The sequence below is a fragment of the Maniola hyperantus genome, chromosome 3 (genome assembly GCF_902806685.2).
Source record: "Maniola hyperantus chromosome 3, iAphHyp1.2, whole genome shotgun sequence".
NCBI classification, from domain to species: Eukaryota; Metazoa; Arthropoda; class Insecta; order Lepidoptera; family Nymphalidae; genus Maniola; species Maniola hyperantus.
The window spans coordinates 13,517,055-13,536,154 of record NC_048538.1 but is presented as its reverse complement, the minus strand read 5'-3'; the positions used below and the strand labels follow the sequence as shown (position 1 = coordinate 13,536,154).

General features: G+C 39.6%; 1 protein-coding gene across 2 annotated transcripts in view; it reads right to left on the bottom strand.

The window, feature by feature from the left end:
* Positions 1–19,100, bottom strand: part of LOC117996187 (uncharacterized) — a 149,553-nt gene that overhangs the window by 42,939 nt on the left and 87,514 nt on the right. For both annotated transcript variants that reach the window (XM_069509405.1, XM_034984212.2), the window contains exon 3: positions 5,042–5,178. In XM_069509405.1, the coding sequence (XP_069365506.1) occupies positions 5,042–5,178 (137 nt within the window). The remainder of the gene's footprint in view (positions 1–5,041; positions 5,179–19,100) is intronic.

Sequence of the window (19,100 nt, the reverse complement as noted above, 5' to 3'; positions counted from 1 at the left end):
ATGCTGAATTTCGGGATAAAAAGTATCCTATATTCTTCCTCATAGTATGACCTCAAATCGTACCAAGTTTCATTGGAATCCATTCAGTAGTTTCAGCGTGATGCGCGGCCGTGATACAGACAGACAGACGGACAGACAGACAGACAGACAGACAGACAGATAGACAGACAGACAGACAGACAAAAATGAAAAAAATTACAGTTTTGGGGATTATAGAGTGCCCTCGAAAAAAAATTTTCAAAATATCTTTAATGTACAGAATTTGACCTGTTACAGTTTTATTATAGGTATACAGTTTTATTATAAGTATTGATATTGATTAATTATTATTATTCATGTAGGCATTGCAAACATGCAAACTTTTTGCATGTTTCTATTAAGCTTTTACCGCACCAAGAGAGCAATTTAAAGACTCGTATTTCCGAAAGAAAGCATTAACAAAGAAACTTCGATAAGTAATGGAGGGCTCTCTTTAATTACATGCAAATTAAAGGGCGACGTTTTAACAAATGACCCGGTGGGAATTAAATGGGAATGACTAATGAAGTAGAAACTAAGGCATCGCATAGCGTACCTAAACGCTCTTCGTTGGAACTACATAGTATTCTTAAATTATTATGTCTGTGCACACGATAAGTATAAATTATTAAGTTTTGTTAACATTACAGGTTTCGTTTGGAAAATGTGGGTTATAATTTTGTTTTAATCCTAATCCTAATTTGGCGGTATGGACCACCAGTCATGTTCCGTCAGTGACTCAGTGTTGACGCATTTTTGATATCGGTCTACGGCCGTTTCACGAACTTACCTAATAAAGTGAATAATCGAAATATGCTATAGAAGTAAACGAAATAAAATCATGACCAATTACTAATTTAGTGTTCGAGAGAAATAGACGTTATACTAAATGGATTATGTATGTCTATCATTTCATCGAGGAGCCTGGATACGATTTTACACTTTCAATATTTTTCTACATAAAAATGAATCGCTAAATGTGTTGCTGATCGCAAATCTCGAGAACAGCTGAACCGATTTCGCTAATTCTTTTTTTATAATATTCCTTGAAGTACGAGGATGGTTCTTACGGAGAGAAAAATTTAAAAAATTTGAAGGGACTGAGGCGGAACGAAGTTCACCAGGGCAGCTAGTATGATATACATATTTTCTACGTAAACATGAAGGTTATTGCAACACCTACATACCTACGGAGTGTCCTAAATATAGGTAGGTAATGTCCTTTTGATGTAAAATTACACGATGTATCAAAGGGATATTTATTATCTTTGGACTTTAATGAGCTATCGGGTGTCGGTGTTTTATTATTTCACCCTTTACCCATCTCGTATATTGCTGTAGGTATATTTTGTATACAGGCCTTTTATTCAAATTAATCGTTGGGTCCAAAAGCAGTTTATAACGTTCGGTATATTCTATGTAAAATACCCTATAATAAATATAATAGTCATGGCTAATAAAACATCTACGGAAAGGGTGGGTGAGGATGATTGGGCTGAAATATGGTAGGGTAAAATCTGGAAACCAATGTAGGCTGTTTTATTGTGATGTAATCATAAAGGTGCGGTGAATGGTCATAATTTTTAAATTTATACTAGATACCCACGACTTCCTCTGCTTGGATTTAGGTTTTAAAAAATCCCTTGGGAACTCCTTGTCGTTCCGGGATAAAAAAGTAGCCTATACCTATCACTCTTCAGGTCTTTAACTATATTTAATAGCCTCGATAGCTCAACGGTTATAGGAGCGGACTAAAAACCGAAAGGTCGCCGGTTCAAATCCCACCCGTTGCACTATTGTCGTTCCTATTCCTAGCATAAGCTTTACGCTTAATTGGAGGGGAAAGGGGAATATTAGTCAGCAATTTTAGCCAAATTGCTGACTAATATTCCCCTTTCCCCTTTATAATATTCTTTAAAAAAAATTGCTGCTACCTAGTAGTTTTTCTTTCCAAGTACCACTCCTGATTTTCATCAAAATACAATAACCTCCTATAACTTAAATGATAAAGCCGTGAGGGTATTATCTGTCTAAAGTTGCAAATTAATAAAACTCGCCCGAAAATTCGCGACAATGACCTCCGTTTTTCATACAAAGGTCTGAATGTTAAACCCGACTGGAGTGACCTCGTAATTGCGAGATTTAAGGGTTTGAATAGGACTGTTGTCACAGCTTTGAACGGAGTCGCGGACGAAATTAAAATATGCCCGGTTCCCTGTAAAACGTTTTTTAAATGTTAAGTACTTGGGATATTATATTAGGAAAATTGGCTTGTTCCACGAAAATCTAAATTTTTTCGACTAAAATCGAAAAATGGCTGGATGAGGAAGGCTGAGGGCCGGGTGAGGTGGCGCTCTTTAGGGAAGGCCTATGTCCAACAGTGGATGTCCACAGGCTGATGATGATGATGCTGATGAATCGAAAAAGAGTTTTCTCGTTTATGTACACTAGGTAGGTACGTGAAGATGCTCCACTACTGATATGATGATATTTTTGAATCAAGTTTGAGCCATGTAAGTTGGTACCGGAACAGATTTCATTAGGTAGGTAGATACCTTTTCTTACTAAACCGATAATTAATTTTATTATTCAAGAAGATAATGACGGTCATCTAATTTTTCAAGAGACACAAAATATATAACCTTCGAAATCTTAAAGACAATGGAACGTTAATTTTTATCGTCATTTTAATGATAATGTTCAGTGTTGTAGTAGTATGTAGCATATTTATAATATACTTAGGTAGATTAATTATTGGTCTCGCTCATGTAGTGATGAGGAGTGATTTATGGAAAAGTGGTATAGTCCCGCAAATTTCTATTGCGCTGAAACCATGTCTCATTAACATCGAAATGACGTAATTTTAACGTCAGCCGAAATAAAAATATACCATCAGCTCGAAACTTCAGTCTAGTGCTGACAGCACTAAAATAGCGGCCACGCGCATTACGAATTTGCGGGATTTATACACTCGAAAATGTTTTTCTATTCATGTGATGACTGAATGTTAAATGCGAGTGAAGTGACCTCATAATTGCAAGGTTTAAATGGCTGAAAAGATATGTTGTCATAGCTCTGAAAAGAGACGTGGTTGAACTTAAAATATGCCTCGTACGCCTAACAAAGGTTGTAAAGGACTGCCGTCAAAGAAACATTGCAGCCGTGTTATTCTAGGTGGAATTTTCTGCGAATACTTGTGTAGGGTATAGTACGCGACAAATAGAGATGGCAATCGGGGAGGGAATGCCAGTGTGGGCGAGCGCGGATGGCGTGCGGGTGTGTGGGGCATCCCCCTGCCTCATACCTCGATTGCCCTATTGATTGAGTCAGCAGTGTCAGTCTATTTTCTGCCGAGAATTATCCTACTACTATTATAAATGTGAAAGTGTAAATGTTTGGATGTTTAGATGTTTGGATGTTTGTTACTCAATCACGCAAAAACGGCAGAACGAATTTGGATGGGAATGGAGATAGATTATACCCTGGAGAGTGACATAGGCTACTTTTTGTCCCGGAAAATCAAAGAGTTCCCACGGGATTTTTAAAAACCTAATTCCACGCGGACGAAGTGGCGGGCATCAGCTAGTATATTATAGTACGACAGTCTGCCGACAATACAATAATTATTGTTGCTACATTTGAAATTATTGTTGCATGCTCAAATGTCGCACTATGTTCTTCTGGCGTAAAATAGCCTTTAGCCACAACTGTGACAAAATTTAAAAAAATTTGTACACTAGAGAGTTGACCTCATAATTGTGAGGTATAAAGGGGCTGGAAAGGTCTGTAATCATAGCTCTGAATGGAGACGCGTCTCAAATTAAAATACGCTCGCTTCACCTGACAAGGGTCTGTAAATGGCCGCTGTGGAAATTCTGCGGTGGAGTAAGAAATAATTGAATTTTTAATCACGTGCTTTTATTACCTACTTACATTGTTTTTAATAGATTGGGGAGCTAATTAAATTAAGAAAGACAAAGTTCACGTCGGTAACTTGATAGACAGCCTTACTTTGGAAGAGATAGTAACTATACTTTCACTTATGTACCTATTCTTAAATATGCCACATTTCATCATCATCATTATCATCATCATCAACCAATAGACGTCCATAGCTGGACATAGGTCTCTTGTAGGGACTTCCACACGACACGGTCTTGCGCCGCCTGTATCCAGCAGCTCTCTGCGATTCGTCTGATATCATCCGTCCACCTAGTGGGGGGTCTTCCAACGCTATGCTTTCTGGTGCAAGGTCGCCATTCCAGCATCTTTTACCACATTTAGCAAATAGATAATACGATGTTACTGGAAAGATAATATCATATTAGTCGCATACAAGCGGCACAAGATCATGAAGTCTAGGTAACCCTTAAACAAATCTATGTCCAGCAGTGGACGTCGGTCTGTTGAGACAACGATGTGATGTCAGAAACGAAAGACATCTTTGAAATTTTCTTTAGCTGCAAATATATATTATATTTGGTTACAAAAGATATTTTCTTGGATAAAAATCTTACATAACCCGATCTCCCGTAAGTCAGGTAGGTATCAAAAGATACCCTATACCTATTTTATTTACGGATTTCTCCCCCTTCCGTAAGAAAAAGTCTTTTCTACAAGTGGGTCGGAATATAGGGACGAAAAACAATTTTTCATTTTCCATAATCTGCATAAAAGTGGTAACGCCGAGTTACTGAATACAAGCAGAAAATATTTTTCATACGTTTTTTAAAACGCTCTCCGCTAAACTTTTAAAGGTCACGGCTACGCAGTGGATTCAAGAGCGCACGTGATTAAAAAAGAAAAACATACCTCAAATAAACTCTATAAAACCGGCCAAGTGCGAATCAGGCTCGCGTAACGAGGGTTCCGTACTACAGTCGTATTTTTTTCGACGTATTGCACAATAATTCACAAATGACGATAAAATTCGACTGTAGTACGGAACCCTCGGTGCGCGAGCCTGACTCTTACTTGGCTGGTTTTTTGATAAGAAGAAAAAAGGGGAAGACTATACACCCACCTGAACCAGATCGCCATGTATGCCTCCAGCAGCTGTGATCGTAAGCAGGCACACGTACGGAACCAGGTCTTCCCTTGGTCTATGAAGCTCCATCTCGTACGTACGGCCAATATCGCCGTAGTACGTTTTATTACAGCCTGAGAACAAAAAAAATTGTTAACAGTGATGACAAACTAGCAACTGAAGTTTAGTACGAGCCAGGTCGAGATGGCAATCAAGATATGAGGCGGGGGCACACCCCGACCACCTGCACGTCCACGTTACCCGTGTTATCCCGCGTACCGGGTTAGGGCGGGGGCTGTGTGGGTGTACGGGGCGTCCCCACCCCGATCGCCATCTCGACCTGTCGCGTACCATGCCTACCTAGTACCTACGAATTTCGAAAGGGTGGTATTATCTTTTTCCTCCACGCGGTAAACCCTAGATAATGTTGGTTTTCCAAGCTCTGTGCAATTTTTTAATCCAAAACCTACCTATTTTATCCCCTGAGGGGTTGATTTAAAAAGATACTTTCTTAGTGGATGTCTATGTCATAAAAGTTATCTGTAGTAGGTACGGTATGTTCATTCTTTTAGCGGAAAACAATTTCCCTATGAAAAGAGGCTCTCCTTTTAGACAAACAGTAAGCCATTATGAGAGAGGTTTTATGACTAGGTATAAAGTAGACTGACGTATGAAACTCACTCATACAGACTCATAAGAGTGATGGCGCAGATAAAATTTGTATTATTAACCGACTTCAAAAAAAGGAGGAGGTTCTCAATTCGTCGGAATCTTTTTTTTTTGAATGTAAAAGTTGATCCATGTTGACAATTTTGTTTTTGGGTAAATAAATCCTCTGATAAATGTATTTGGATATTATTTAGTTGGATGACGTTCCAAAAAAAAAATCCTGATACCTTTTAAAATTTTCAGCATATACCTACCATTCAAGTTTAAAAAAGCCGTGATAGCTTACTGGTTAAGACATCCACCGTAATCGGGAGGTTGGGGGATCGATCCCAGGCATATACCTCTAACTTTTCGAAGTTATGTGCATTTAATATTATCGGCGAAGGACATCGTGATTAAACCGGTGCATGCTTGAGATTTCTCCATAATGATCTTAAAGGTGTGTGAAGTTTACCAATCCGCACTTGGCCAGCGTGGCGGACTATGGCCTAAGTCCTATTCATTTTGAGAGGAGAGCCATGGTCAGTAGTGGGCCGGTGATGGGTGATTCGAATAAATACCATCTTTACCTTATTTTACCTTTAGGCACCGTATTCTCGAGTCACGTAACCCACTTTAATTTTGAGTTGTGACAGAATGATAACGAGATAAGGACGAACAATCGCAAGTAGACCGACATTCACTGTCACAACCCTCGGCAAAGGGCCGAAACTCCAAACAATACATTTATCTTTATTACAATGAGAAGCGTTTATGTAGCACCAGTGAAACCTTACGGTAGGCGTACACCAAAACCGCCTTTGTCGGCCGATGGCGGACGGAACTACTCGGACGAGTAATTCGGACGTGCATGTGCTTACACACGTGCCGACATTGGACGTTGCCGGTCTTCTGTTCTGTAGTTGACTGTGCGGCTTAACAGAGTGCAGACGCATTTTTAAAATGGAGGATTTCGAAGAAATGTATCTTTTAGAAAATTCGTACCGCAACAACAGAACAAAGACGGAATAATTAAATCAAACTCATGCAGTTTGCTCTATAGTCGCCGGCAGACTGGCGAGAAATCCCAACAAGTTCGGACTCGGCGGTTGATCGGCCGTCATCGGGAGTTAACGGGCGATGACGGTTGCAGTAGTGTACGCGCACGCATTCTTTTACATACGTTTGATTTGATCGGCCGAGTTTGGCCGACGACGCCCGAGTAAAGATCGGCCGATAACGGATTAGGTGTAAGCGAGCCTTTAGGGTCAATTCATATGCCATACAAAATAATGGAAGCGGCTGGCAGCGTAATTGGATTATCATTGACTGGTCATTTATAGCTACTTGACTGCTCATGTCGCGTTGTACTCTCGAGACCCTCAAACCTTACTATTTGTGTATATCTACGTAGTATAAATGTAGTACACAAAATATGAGGAAACATACTCTGTGCACTCTCTAGTTGGGAACTAGTACCTACTTACTCTCGATGGGAAGACAATCTAACACGACTGGAAAGAGATCATCGCAGGACCAACGACATTACGTCACAGTTATCTCTGTTTTACCTAAGAACAGCACGAGGTAGAAAGTGATGTACCTACATCGGCCTTTAGAATGACATTTCGTTTCGGTTTTGTAGAGCGTTGTCTCTGTCACTCATACCTATATGACGTTTTGTCGGTCTCAACGACAGAGATAACGCTTTACAAATCTGCTTTCTCGTTCTAAAGGTCGATGTACATTACTTTCTGCCGCGTACTGTAGAAAATATTTTTAAATATCGTTTATCCTGCAAACTCTTAAAAAAGCCAATCGGTATAAGCCAATAGGCAAGACATGCCTGAAAGGCAGCTTCTGCTATCTGAGGAGATCCTCTTGTATCATGAAAGTAGAGTAAGTATTGAATGACAATGAAAGTCTTTGGCGCTTCGCTGCAGGCCGCTTTTGCTTGTGTGAAACAACCTTTATACAGTAGTATAGATCTATAAATATACATTTGTATAGAGAGATACTTTCACAGCAAAGTTTGGTGAGTATTGGGCGTAACGGGTACTTGTGTTACTCTTCCCTGTGAACTAAGTTCTGGGTTCTCGGCTTTCAAAATTACTCAAACAATAAATATGTGTATGTACCTATCCTTTGATTTTAAGGGCGTATCTGGGGCTTTTAAGGGCATTTTTTTACTGTACTTACAAAGGATTTTCTTTGGTATATCATTTTGTTTTTTATTAAAAAATATATGTGAATGTAAGGTGCATCATAATTGCTTATCTCCTCCGGCTTGTTTGTTGATAGGAATTATAGGTGAGGCATAAATATTAGACTAGATATGTAAATTAGGTATTTTTAGATACTAATTCGCACCTAATCCATGAGTCTCAGTTGCATGCTCTCATTCGCAATCTCTAATAGGATTACTTTTTTTCGTGTTTTTTTTTGTGGTATCATAATGTTAGTAATCATGTATAAGTACACGAAATAGCACTTTTTGATCCAACACCTAGCCTACAGTGTACTCGTCAACTGGTGCAAGCTAATGACGGAAAGCGCCATTTTTGTGTGATTTAGCAAATATTTATTCGTGAACACATTTTTTTATGATGTACCTAACCACAAACTCTCGGTTTTCGGATGTTTTCCTTTACTTGTGTTAGACCTACCTTCCTGCCAAATTTCATAATCCTAGGTCATCGAGAGGTACCTTATAGGTTTTGATCCCCTTGTCTTTACAGACACGACTGGCAGACAGACAACGAAGTGATCCCATAAGGGTTGCTTTTTCCTTTTGATGTACAGAAATTTAAAAATAATTAAAATACTTGGTTAAATTTATTTTATTCAGGTGTACAAGTTAGTCTCACCTGGTGGTAATTGATGATGCAGTCTAAGATAGAACTGGGCTAACCTGGAAGGGGTATGGCAGTTTTTATTAAACCCATATCCCTTTGGTTTCTACGCGGCATCGTACCGTAACGCTTAATCGCTTGGCGGCACGGCTTTGCCGGTAGGGTGGTAACTAGCCACGGCCGAAGCCTCCCACCAGACCAGAGATTTAGAAATTATAAAATTCCAAACCCCTGCCGGGAATCGAACCCGGGACCTCCCACTAATAAGACCACTTACCACTGCGCCAAGGAGGTCGTCAAATATCGTCCTTACTTAGACTCTATCCACGGAAAGAAGGTAGTATAGCGCTCCAGGCAGCTGCACCACTCCCCAGGGAGGTCGTCAAAATTTACTGGAACCTTACTCTTTGATTTTATTAAAGCCTATAATACTTGGCGGCTGGGACACATTACTATCGCAGCATAGATCAGAGTACGGAGCAGCAGTTATACCACAGTATCGGAGTATCGTATAAAGCGTTTCTGGGGCGGAACTTGGCAGCGAAAGTGCCCTTCGGCTGATGCATTTCGGTCTCTGGGAAATATTACTATTCTAGTTTCTGATATTGTGTTATGCAATGTGCATTTGTGGCGCAATATGTTAGATGGAGAGCTGCAGAACAAATTATTCAAAGTGCATTATATGCGATCAAATGTTTAGTATACAGTTTTAGATTATCCATGAAAACTAAGTATTTAAGTATTTATGAAGTACTAGAGGATGCCCGTGACTTCGTCGCGTGGATTTAGGTTTTTAAAGATCCCGTGGGAACTCTTTCATTTTCCGGGATAAAAAGTAGCCTATGTCCTTCCCCGGGATGTAAGCTAACAGACAGACAGACAGACACACTTTCACATTAGTATGGATTTATTATTGGAAAAAATCCGGCCAAGTGCAAGTCAAGCTCGCGCACCGAGGGTAGATGGATACTAGTGGTATTTTTTCGACATTTTGCACGATAATTCAAAAACTATGATGCATAAAAAGGTGACCGATCAATTGACAAAAAACAAATGACAAAGTTTCATTTCCCAAACAAATTTTGGCAAAATTATGAATCGTTTTATGATCGTTATAAAACTTATGTTTCTACAAATACTTCATTTGATAAAACAAATTACCAGACAAATTGTTATTTCATAAAATATCATTTGAGAAACAATTGATTTCTTTAATCGTGTTAATTAGTAAAACAACATATCGCACTTTTTTTTTGATAAAATGAATTGTTTGATAAAATGAACTGTTTGATAAATACTTTAAGAATTCACTCAAATCTTTTATGTGTCGACCGGGCCGACGGAAGAGACCGCTTACTATAATGGGGGGTCTCTTTCAACCCAGAAAAACGGAGCCCCTCCTCCGCTCCGTCAACGGGCCCCGGTCGCCGAGAAGAGACCACCACTATGGTGGGGGGTCTCTTTGCTCCCCCCCGCTCCCACCGTCAAGAGCGAGCGAAGCGAGCTCGGGACTTGGGGCACTCCGACTCGGAACGGTTAGGTTAGAAGGGGATGGCGGGGTCTGTAAGACCCCGCCATCCCCTTCGTGGGTTATTTCTTTTTATACCACCCAGAAAAAAGGAGCCCCGCGAAGCGGGGCTCCGTCGACGGGCCCCGGTCGACGAGAAGAGACCACCACTATGGTGGGGGGTCTCTCTCATCCACCCCCGCTCCCACCATCAAGAGCAAGCGAAGCGAGCTCGGGACTTGGGCCACTCCGACTCGGAACGGTTAGGTTAGGGTCTCAGACCCCGCCATCCCCTTCGTGGGTTATTTCTTTTTTTTGCACCCAGAAAAAAGGAGCCCCATGATATTATTGATGCGTTGCATAGGGGTTTGCATATGTATGCAAAACAGACTTTTTGTATGTTTTTTGTTAATTAGTTATTTTATCAAATAATAAATTTATCATCTATTATTTTGTAAAATCGCGAATTTGAAAAACAAATTATTTGGTGAAATAATAAATTTTTAAAAATTTGGAAAGTTAAACATTTGTGAATAGAATATTTGTCAAATGATCTTTTGTAAAATGATATGTTTGCGGTATACGACGTTTGTGATTTGATTAGTTTTTCAAAAGTTTTTGGTGAACTGATAATTTGTCATACGTTTTTTGTCATTCATTAGTGAACCGCATAAAAATAAATAAAAATCTGTTTTAGAATCCACAGGTAAAGTCCTTTCATATGATACTTGATATAGTTATCTGACTTCGAAAATTGAAAATTCTAATTATTAGTGAATGACCAGAATTAAATTTTTTTAATGTGAAGTAACCCTAAATTCACGGTTTTCAGATTTTTCCTTTATGTCTGCTATAAGACCTACCTACCTGCCAAATTTCATGATTCTAAGTCTACGGGGAGTACCCTGTAGGTTTCTTGACAGACCGACAGACAGACAGACTGACAGACAGACAACACAGTGATCCTATAAGGGTTCCCTTTTGTCTTTTAAGGTACGGAACCCTAAAAATACATTCGTTTTGGAAATTGATCTCTCAATTACTTTGAAAATTGCAATTATACAAAGATAGCTTAAACTTTATGATGAATGCGTTACACTAAGACCAAAGTTAGACCATACTTAAGACATAAAAGCTAAGTGTTACAGCAATCAACTCAAGAGCGTGCTCCGAACTTCTCACTAAGGGAAGTGTAGTACAAATTGCCTTTACGCTCAATGCCTCTCCAAATAAAGTGGATTAGCTAAACGTGTTCATTACAAAAGTTTTTAAAATAAAAGTTTTATAGGTCACATCATGTCAGTATTCAAGCATTTGAGATTGTAAGTGGAGATAGGGTGGCCAGTTAGTATCAAATGAATCTGTGATTTTACTTGTGCTACAAATTACAAAACTGTTTGCTAGCTATCTGTAAAAGATTTTCACACATCTGCTAACATCTTCGATGAAGATTTGTTGGCATACAAGTAGGTATGGACTTAGAGCCCGTGAGGGCCAGACCTTCGTTGCAAGAAAATTGTGTAAAAGCTGAAAGTTTATCTGCGCAATATTCCCAAAACAGGGAACTACGATCAGCGACTATGAAGGTTGGATCATGGTGGCTTTGGCACATAACAGGTAACAAAGACGCACAAAATCTTCGAAAAGAAGTCGCGGGCATCAGCTAATTAGTATACATATAATCAAAAAGCAAGCTTCCAAAGAACTTCGCTTTAATTTTTTTACACTTTAGTTTAAGGTTTAGCTAATCATGAGCAAGAATAATCATTAATGCTCTAGTTTTTTGCAGTGACGCTGCAATTCTTTGACGGCTTTTGAGGAATTGAGTCCGAGACAAAAAAAAAGTATCCAAAAGATCCATACATACTTAGTTCGTTTTTCGAGATGATGAGTTCAATCTAAATTTGATCTCTTGCTATCAAAGCATCAGATTAGAACAGTCAAGTGTAACTATGCAATCAAAAAAAACAGCCGAAATGCATCACCTAGACTCTGGAGGGCACTTCCGTTGCCAAGTTCCATTCCAGAAACACTGCGATACACCGATATGGCACTACGGCTTTGTACTCAGAACTGTGCTGCGATAGCAACGTGTCCCAGTGGCCAAGTATTACAGGCATTATTGCAATCAAAGAGAGAGCTCCCAGTCAGGCTGGCTTTAAAAGTGCTGCCAGCGAATGCCTTTGTTTCGGGATCCGCTTTGTTGGACATGAATATTTTTAAGCGAATGTACTGAATGAACGTATTGTGTTCTTTTGTTAGATGTATTGCTGCTATTTGGCTCTTTTTGATGACTTGCATAATAAAAACTATCCAGCTGATTCGTCTTCATGTAAAATTTTATTACTGAACTACTCCTCTTAAAGATTTACTTATGAATCTTTCAATTCAACCCATGTAACTTTGAAACTATGTATTTTTACGGAAATCTGCCAAACTACAGACACAGATATTAGTTTCTAAAGAATGTCTACAAAATTCCAATGAGTTTAATTGGTTATTATATTCAGACTAGCTTATGCTCGCGACTTTGTCCGCGTGGACTACACAAACTTCAAAACCCTGTTTCACCCGCTAAGGGATTGAATTTTCAAAAATCCTTTCTTAGCGGATGGCTACGTCATAATAGCTATCTATCTGCATGCCAAATTTCAGCCCGATCCGTTCAGTAGTTTGAGCTGTGCGTTAATAGATCAGTCAGTCAGTCAGTCACCTTTTCCTTTTATATATATTTAAGATATAGTAACTAATTAAACCAGTTAATATATTCAAATAGGAATCTAACTTCCTTTACGGGTATGGAGCGCGCTCCAAAATCTGTTGAATTTTTGACTGGATGATCCTATACGTATTTATTTTTATTCGATGTATTATCAAGGCTGTCTACTTTGAATATTATTCGCAGACAATATTTTTCTATATTACAAATAATTTTACAGATTTTACATTACATACATAGTTTCATTGGTAGTGAGATTGCTTCCACGTAATAAATGCCGTAGCCGGCATTTATGTAGATAGCTCTTGCGTTTTACAGACTGCAAATATATTCGTTAAAGCTTTTGAATTTATAGCTGTGATGTAGTTAGTATACAAGGGTGCGCAATTAGACCGCTCTGAATAAATGCCTGCGATCGCGGATTTATCTGTTAATGACTTTGATACTATGTTGATACTCGTAATAAATGTACATTTTTGGCAAGTATCACTTCCATCCAGATTATTATAGTCCATTAATCAATCAATCTGCATAGTCCTTTCATACCTACGATCAACACTCGATGTTTCTTACAGCGGACATAGGCTTTTTCTAGACCGCGGTCTATACACGGTCTACCTTCCTTATCCACCCGTTCCCCACCTTCTTAAAGACGCCAGTCTGCAGGATTGTTAGCAACTCCTGAACCCATCAGCCCTGGACTTAATGAACAGTAGATACATAGTAGTATTTAATGGCTAAAAAAGTTTTTTTCAAAACTTATGGATGAAGCGGTGATAACCTAATTGTTATGACGTCAGCATCTTGTTCAGAGGCTCCGAGGTTCGATCACAGTCACGCACCAGTAACTTTTTGGAGTTAAGTTCATTTTATGCAGTTAAATAGCATTTAATACCATAAGAAAACCTGCATGCCTGAGAGTTCTTGAATATTCACAAAGGTGTGTAAAGTCTACCAATCAGCAATTGCCAGTGTGGAAACCCTTCTCATTCTGAGAGGAGATCCATGCTCAGTAGTGAACCGGCAGTTGGTTGAATGGTGATGATGATGAGCGATTACAGAAAGTTTCAAGACTTGACAGTGATGATAAAATGCGTTACGAGGTCGCATGGTAGACAAAGACAAAACATATTGGTAAAATCCAAAGAGTATTGGGGAATATATCAAAGCCGTGAGAGATTGACTGATATGAAACACGCTCGATTTGATTTCCACGCTTCAGCGCAACTAGACATTGTGACCATTCAAACAGTGTGTTGTTTGCTTTGAGATATTTTGTTTGTCCGTAAACACATTTGACTCAGGCATGCGATATACGATATTAGAAGCTTCAGCGATTGATTTCTGTACTGTTAGTTTGGTATTGTTTAACGATCTCTAATCATATTATTATTCAAATGTTTGATGAAAGTCAAAAATTACTTGGAGGCAGTCATCATCATGATGATCAACCCATCGCCGGCTCACTACAGAGCACGGGTCTCCTCTCAGAGTGAGAAGGGTTTTGGCCATAGTCTACCACGCTGGCCATGTGCGGATTGGTAGACTTCACACGCCTTTGAGAACATTATGGAGAACTCTCAGGCATGCAGGTTGCCTCACGATGTTTTCCTTCACAGTTAAAACAGTGATATTTAATTAATTAAAACGCACATAACTCCGAAAAGTTAAAGGTGCGTGCCCGGGATCGATCACCCGACCTCCGATTAGAAGGCGGCCGTCCTAACCACTAGGCTGTCACAGCTTCAGTATTGGAGTATTGGTTTTAGTATTGGAGGCAGTAAGTACACTTATTCGTCACTATTATTCCCCAAGGAAATTCCTACCGTTATTGGTAGAGATCACGACTCTCAGTAATGACGATAGTACAATACGAAGCAGATACTCGCCAATGTAGGACCGTAATGTGGGAAAAAATCGACTAAATTTAAAACCGTGTGAAACCTCGGTGGAAAAATTTCACGCCCATTTAAAGAGATTACCTTGACAAAATTACTTTTAATTTTAATTTTATTCGTGTGCATATTCCACAGCATTGCGACTACATTTTTTACCTTCATGTACTCACCTCACTATAATTTCATCGTGCTACGTATTTCCATGAGTTATCTATCTGCATATTATTTTTAGATGATTGTATGTAAATGTGGTAAATATTTTTCACATTCGCCAAAAAGGGTGCGACACATGCGAGCCGCACGCGATTTTGGCTGCGCCAAATACGAGAATGCTAGCGTGCGGCAGAAATTAAAACTATCTAGTTATTTTAACATAATTAGCATAACAGAAACTTGTCTTAGTCGCCATGTTAATGAGCTTTCCTTTGGCTTGCCAGACATCATCATCATCATCATCATCATCATCAACCGATAGACATCCACAGCTGGACATAGGTCTCTTGTAGAGACTTCCACACACCACGGACTTGCGTCGCCTGAATCCAGCGGCACCCTGTGACTTGTCTGATGTCGTCCATCCACCTAGTGGGGGGTCTTCCAACGCTGCACCTTCCGATGTGAGGTCGCCGTTCCAGCACCTTGAGATCACAACGTCTATCGGTTTTTAATTCCCGCAAATTGCTATTGCGCTGGAACCATGTCTCATTAACATCGAAATGACGTCATTTTGACGTTAGCCAAAATAAAAATATACCATCAGCTCGAAACTTCAGTCTAGTGCTGACGTCACTTGCTGGACTTATATCTGAACTAAGCAGCGCAAATAATAATACAAATCCTATTCTGATTGCGAATATAATATGAGAGTAGAGCTCGCTTAAATATTAAAGATATTAAGTCACTGAGTCAAACCAGTTAGTTGTTACAGACTACAATGCAAACTACATCTGAAATTACTTTGTCATGCAAATTTCAGATCATTTATAATGTTTACACTAATAGTAACATGTGTGCATGCAACATTCGCTAATCCCTAATCTGGTGGTAAACAAGGCTTAGTTCATGCAGTTTGGTTGACTAAGTACTCACTAAAATAGTATTTTAGTTGAGCTCATTATTATAGACTACGGTATAGAGTTTAGGACATATTTACCTACTTATTAGAAAAGAAAAAATCGTATTGATTGTTCAATAGGGAATGATATACCGAGCACTTACCCTTTGCGCCAGCTGCAGCATAGCACCCTGGGCCCAGGTCTTCTGTGTCGATAGCACCCTATTTTTCACATATATATTGTCTTGAAAAGAAAGTGGTCACTGGTTTCAGTTAAATCACAATCACAACACATCGATTGAGTCCAGATTCCAGAAATTAATTTGTTTTGCACTGGAACGCGTGCTTATCGATTATTGCAGTCGATCTGAGAGATATGATGGCGCCGAATCGCCAATCAGAAGGACGCATTCGCATGCGTTGCATCGGCGCTAGGGGGCGCTCGACAAACCAACCCAATGAACAATTACGAAAATAAATATGAGATAATTTGCTAGAAAAAATCCTCCAAATTATGTTGACTTTGAAATATATCCTGTTCCAGTACGGAACATGCCGCTCGCCTTAAAAGAACGTAGATCTTTTAACTAACTTTATGACTAAACTAAACAAAACTAATGAACTTAATAATTAATAAAAATAATGGTTAAAACTAAATATATGTTTTAAATTTAATTTTAAAATAATTTTGGGAAAATTGAATTATTGCTCAGGTAGAGGGCAAATTTTAACGACAGGACGTTTGAAAAGGGGCTTGCCATATTTCAACGTCACAACTCGCGTTACACCGTCCGATCCAGGATGAAGGGCGTGAACTCTAGCCAGGCGCCATTGCAAAGGAGGCAAGTTATCGTCACATACGACGACAAAGATGCCTTCACAAATAGGAGGGCCGTTATTATGAAACCACTTGATACGCTGTTGAATATCATGCAAGTATTCGCGGCTCCAACGGTTCCAGAAATGTTGGACAGCTTGCTGTATCCAACGCCATCGCGTAAGCCTGTTAGGTGGGGCATCTATCAGTGAAACATCAGGAACGGCTGTAAGAGGTTCCCAGATACAGTAATCAACGAAAGTTTTAAGAAACGGACGTTTGGATCTCATACGTGAGGCGGGCAATATCCCCATGGAAGACTGAGTTCGCACAGGGCTCGCACACAAATATTTGACGCGTTTATGTATTCGTTTGTGAATCGCGTCTCTGCCGAATAGTGTCCAATTTTGATATAAGAAATACTGCATCGTTTTAAAACTGGCATGCACTAGCATGTCATCAATTAATGAATTGATAAATGCGTGTTTCTTTGGTAGAATTAACTGATGTTTCGAGTTGTAAGTGAGTAAAGTTTTATGTAATCGTTCGCCAACACGTAAGCATTCATTGTCGTCTAAGAAAAGATTTAAATGTTTTAATATATTGGAAGGACAATGTCCCTCGGAAATATTGATAATTTCATCACCGGAAGTGGTCATTTGAACAATTTTAATTAGTCGGTTTATAGCAAAGTTAAACTCCTGGATAGATACATGATTGGAACACGAACTTTTATTTTTCTTATATTTAAGGTAAAATCGGAACACAAGTGCCAACTTTTCAAAAGAGGAAAATCTCGAAAAGAAATCATAATTATCAGACTGTGTGATTGTCAGTCGTAGCTTTAAGGAAGCGACTCGCGTTTTGCCGAGTAACAGAAAGATTGAAACTTTAACGAGTTCATTATTGTGACGCCAATAAACACACGCAAGGTATGTTCTTTCAGTGGCATCGGAAAAGTCATTTAAATGAATAACATTATTCGTGCCAGTAAAAACATATCGTGGGATAGACACGATTTCAGGCCGCTCGCCATGAGTGTCGGCAGGCTGGACAGCGGCCATTACGGCTGGTGTGTTGCTATGCCATTGGCGTAATTCAAAACTGGCTAACTTACAAAGTTGAATTGATTTGGATTGTAACTTAAGAGCCCTTTCGGTGGTGCTCTCACTTGACACAACATTGTTAGTAAACACGTAATTATTTAAAAACTTTGAACCAATATAAAAAAGGTCTGCTTCGTCACTTGCGAGATGCTTTATCGTACGCAAAGCAAGATGCGGCGTGACGGTACATAGGTGAGATTCACATATTTTAGGCTGTTCGGGACTGAATCGCAGCACGACTCTGGTTCGCGTGGTGCTGAAGTCTTTAGTTACGCAGTGATACGAAAGCTTTAATTGTGGATTGCATTCTACATCTTCCCAAATAGTTTCTTCCCGTGTCATGGACCGCTGCTCAGGGAAGGATTTAAGCTCCCGAAACTGTTGCAAATAATTGTCATTAGCAAAGGAGCTCCAGTATGCATGAGTGTCATTTGAGCATGAGTTAACAAACGCACGTGGGGGGAACGAATCGAAGGAAAGCTTACCTGACAACAAGTAACCGAATACACTATTTATAGCTATCGGCGTGCCAGGTGGACCAGAGATAGTGTTGTTTAGTAAAATTTCCGATAGTACATCTGCACCCAAGATTACCTCCACTGGTTGTGGGATATGAAAGTTAGGGTCTGCCAAGCTTAGGTTTTTGATATGTGCCCACTCAGTACGAGGTAAAGGCGCACTAGGCATTTGTGAAATAAGTTTAGGAAATATCATTGCATCAATTGGTATGACTGGTTTGTTTTGATTTCTAGGGGTGATATTGAACGAGACTATCCCCCGTGGATAAACAGGTTGGTCATCTCCAATACCGAATACCGGTACGTTTATTGTTCGTCGCGATAGACCCAACCGCTGCGCGCCAGCTTCAGTGATAAACGTCCCCTGACTACCCGTGTCGAGCATACAGCGAACGGTCCCGCGGTCGATGCCGTCAACACACACGTTAACGAGTGCAGTTGATAGCAATACGATATGAGAGCGACCCTTAGAAGCCGTGGAGCAAGCATTAATATCGCCGATATTATTGTCATAATATTTAGAATCACAATTAGCGGCAACCGGGAGCGAGGAGCCGGTATTGCATTCCTCCTTAGAAGCACTATTATCGTCGCGTGTAACACCGACAGCTGTCAAAACAGTGGGTTTTTTTTGAGATAAACAAATCGCACTGTTGTGACGATTAAAACAGTACTTACAAACAAAGCTACTCCTACAGTTTTTCCTTTCGTGTTCCAGGGATAGGCAATTTTCACAGACGTTTTTTCCTTGTACAAATGCATATCGATCTTGTGGAGAAAGATCTAAAAACCTTTTACATTTAGATAGGTGATGAAAGTCACCGCAACAAATACAGACCTTATTATTATGGGCATAAGGTTGCGATTGGCTAGCGGACTCATTAACGTTAGCGGGATACGAACCGCGCGCGATGCGACTCGTGTGAGTCACAGGCGC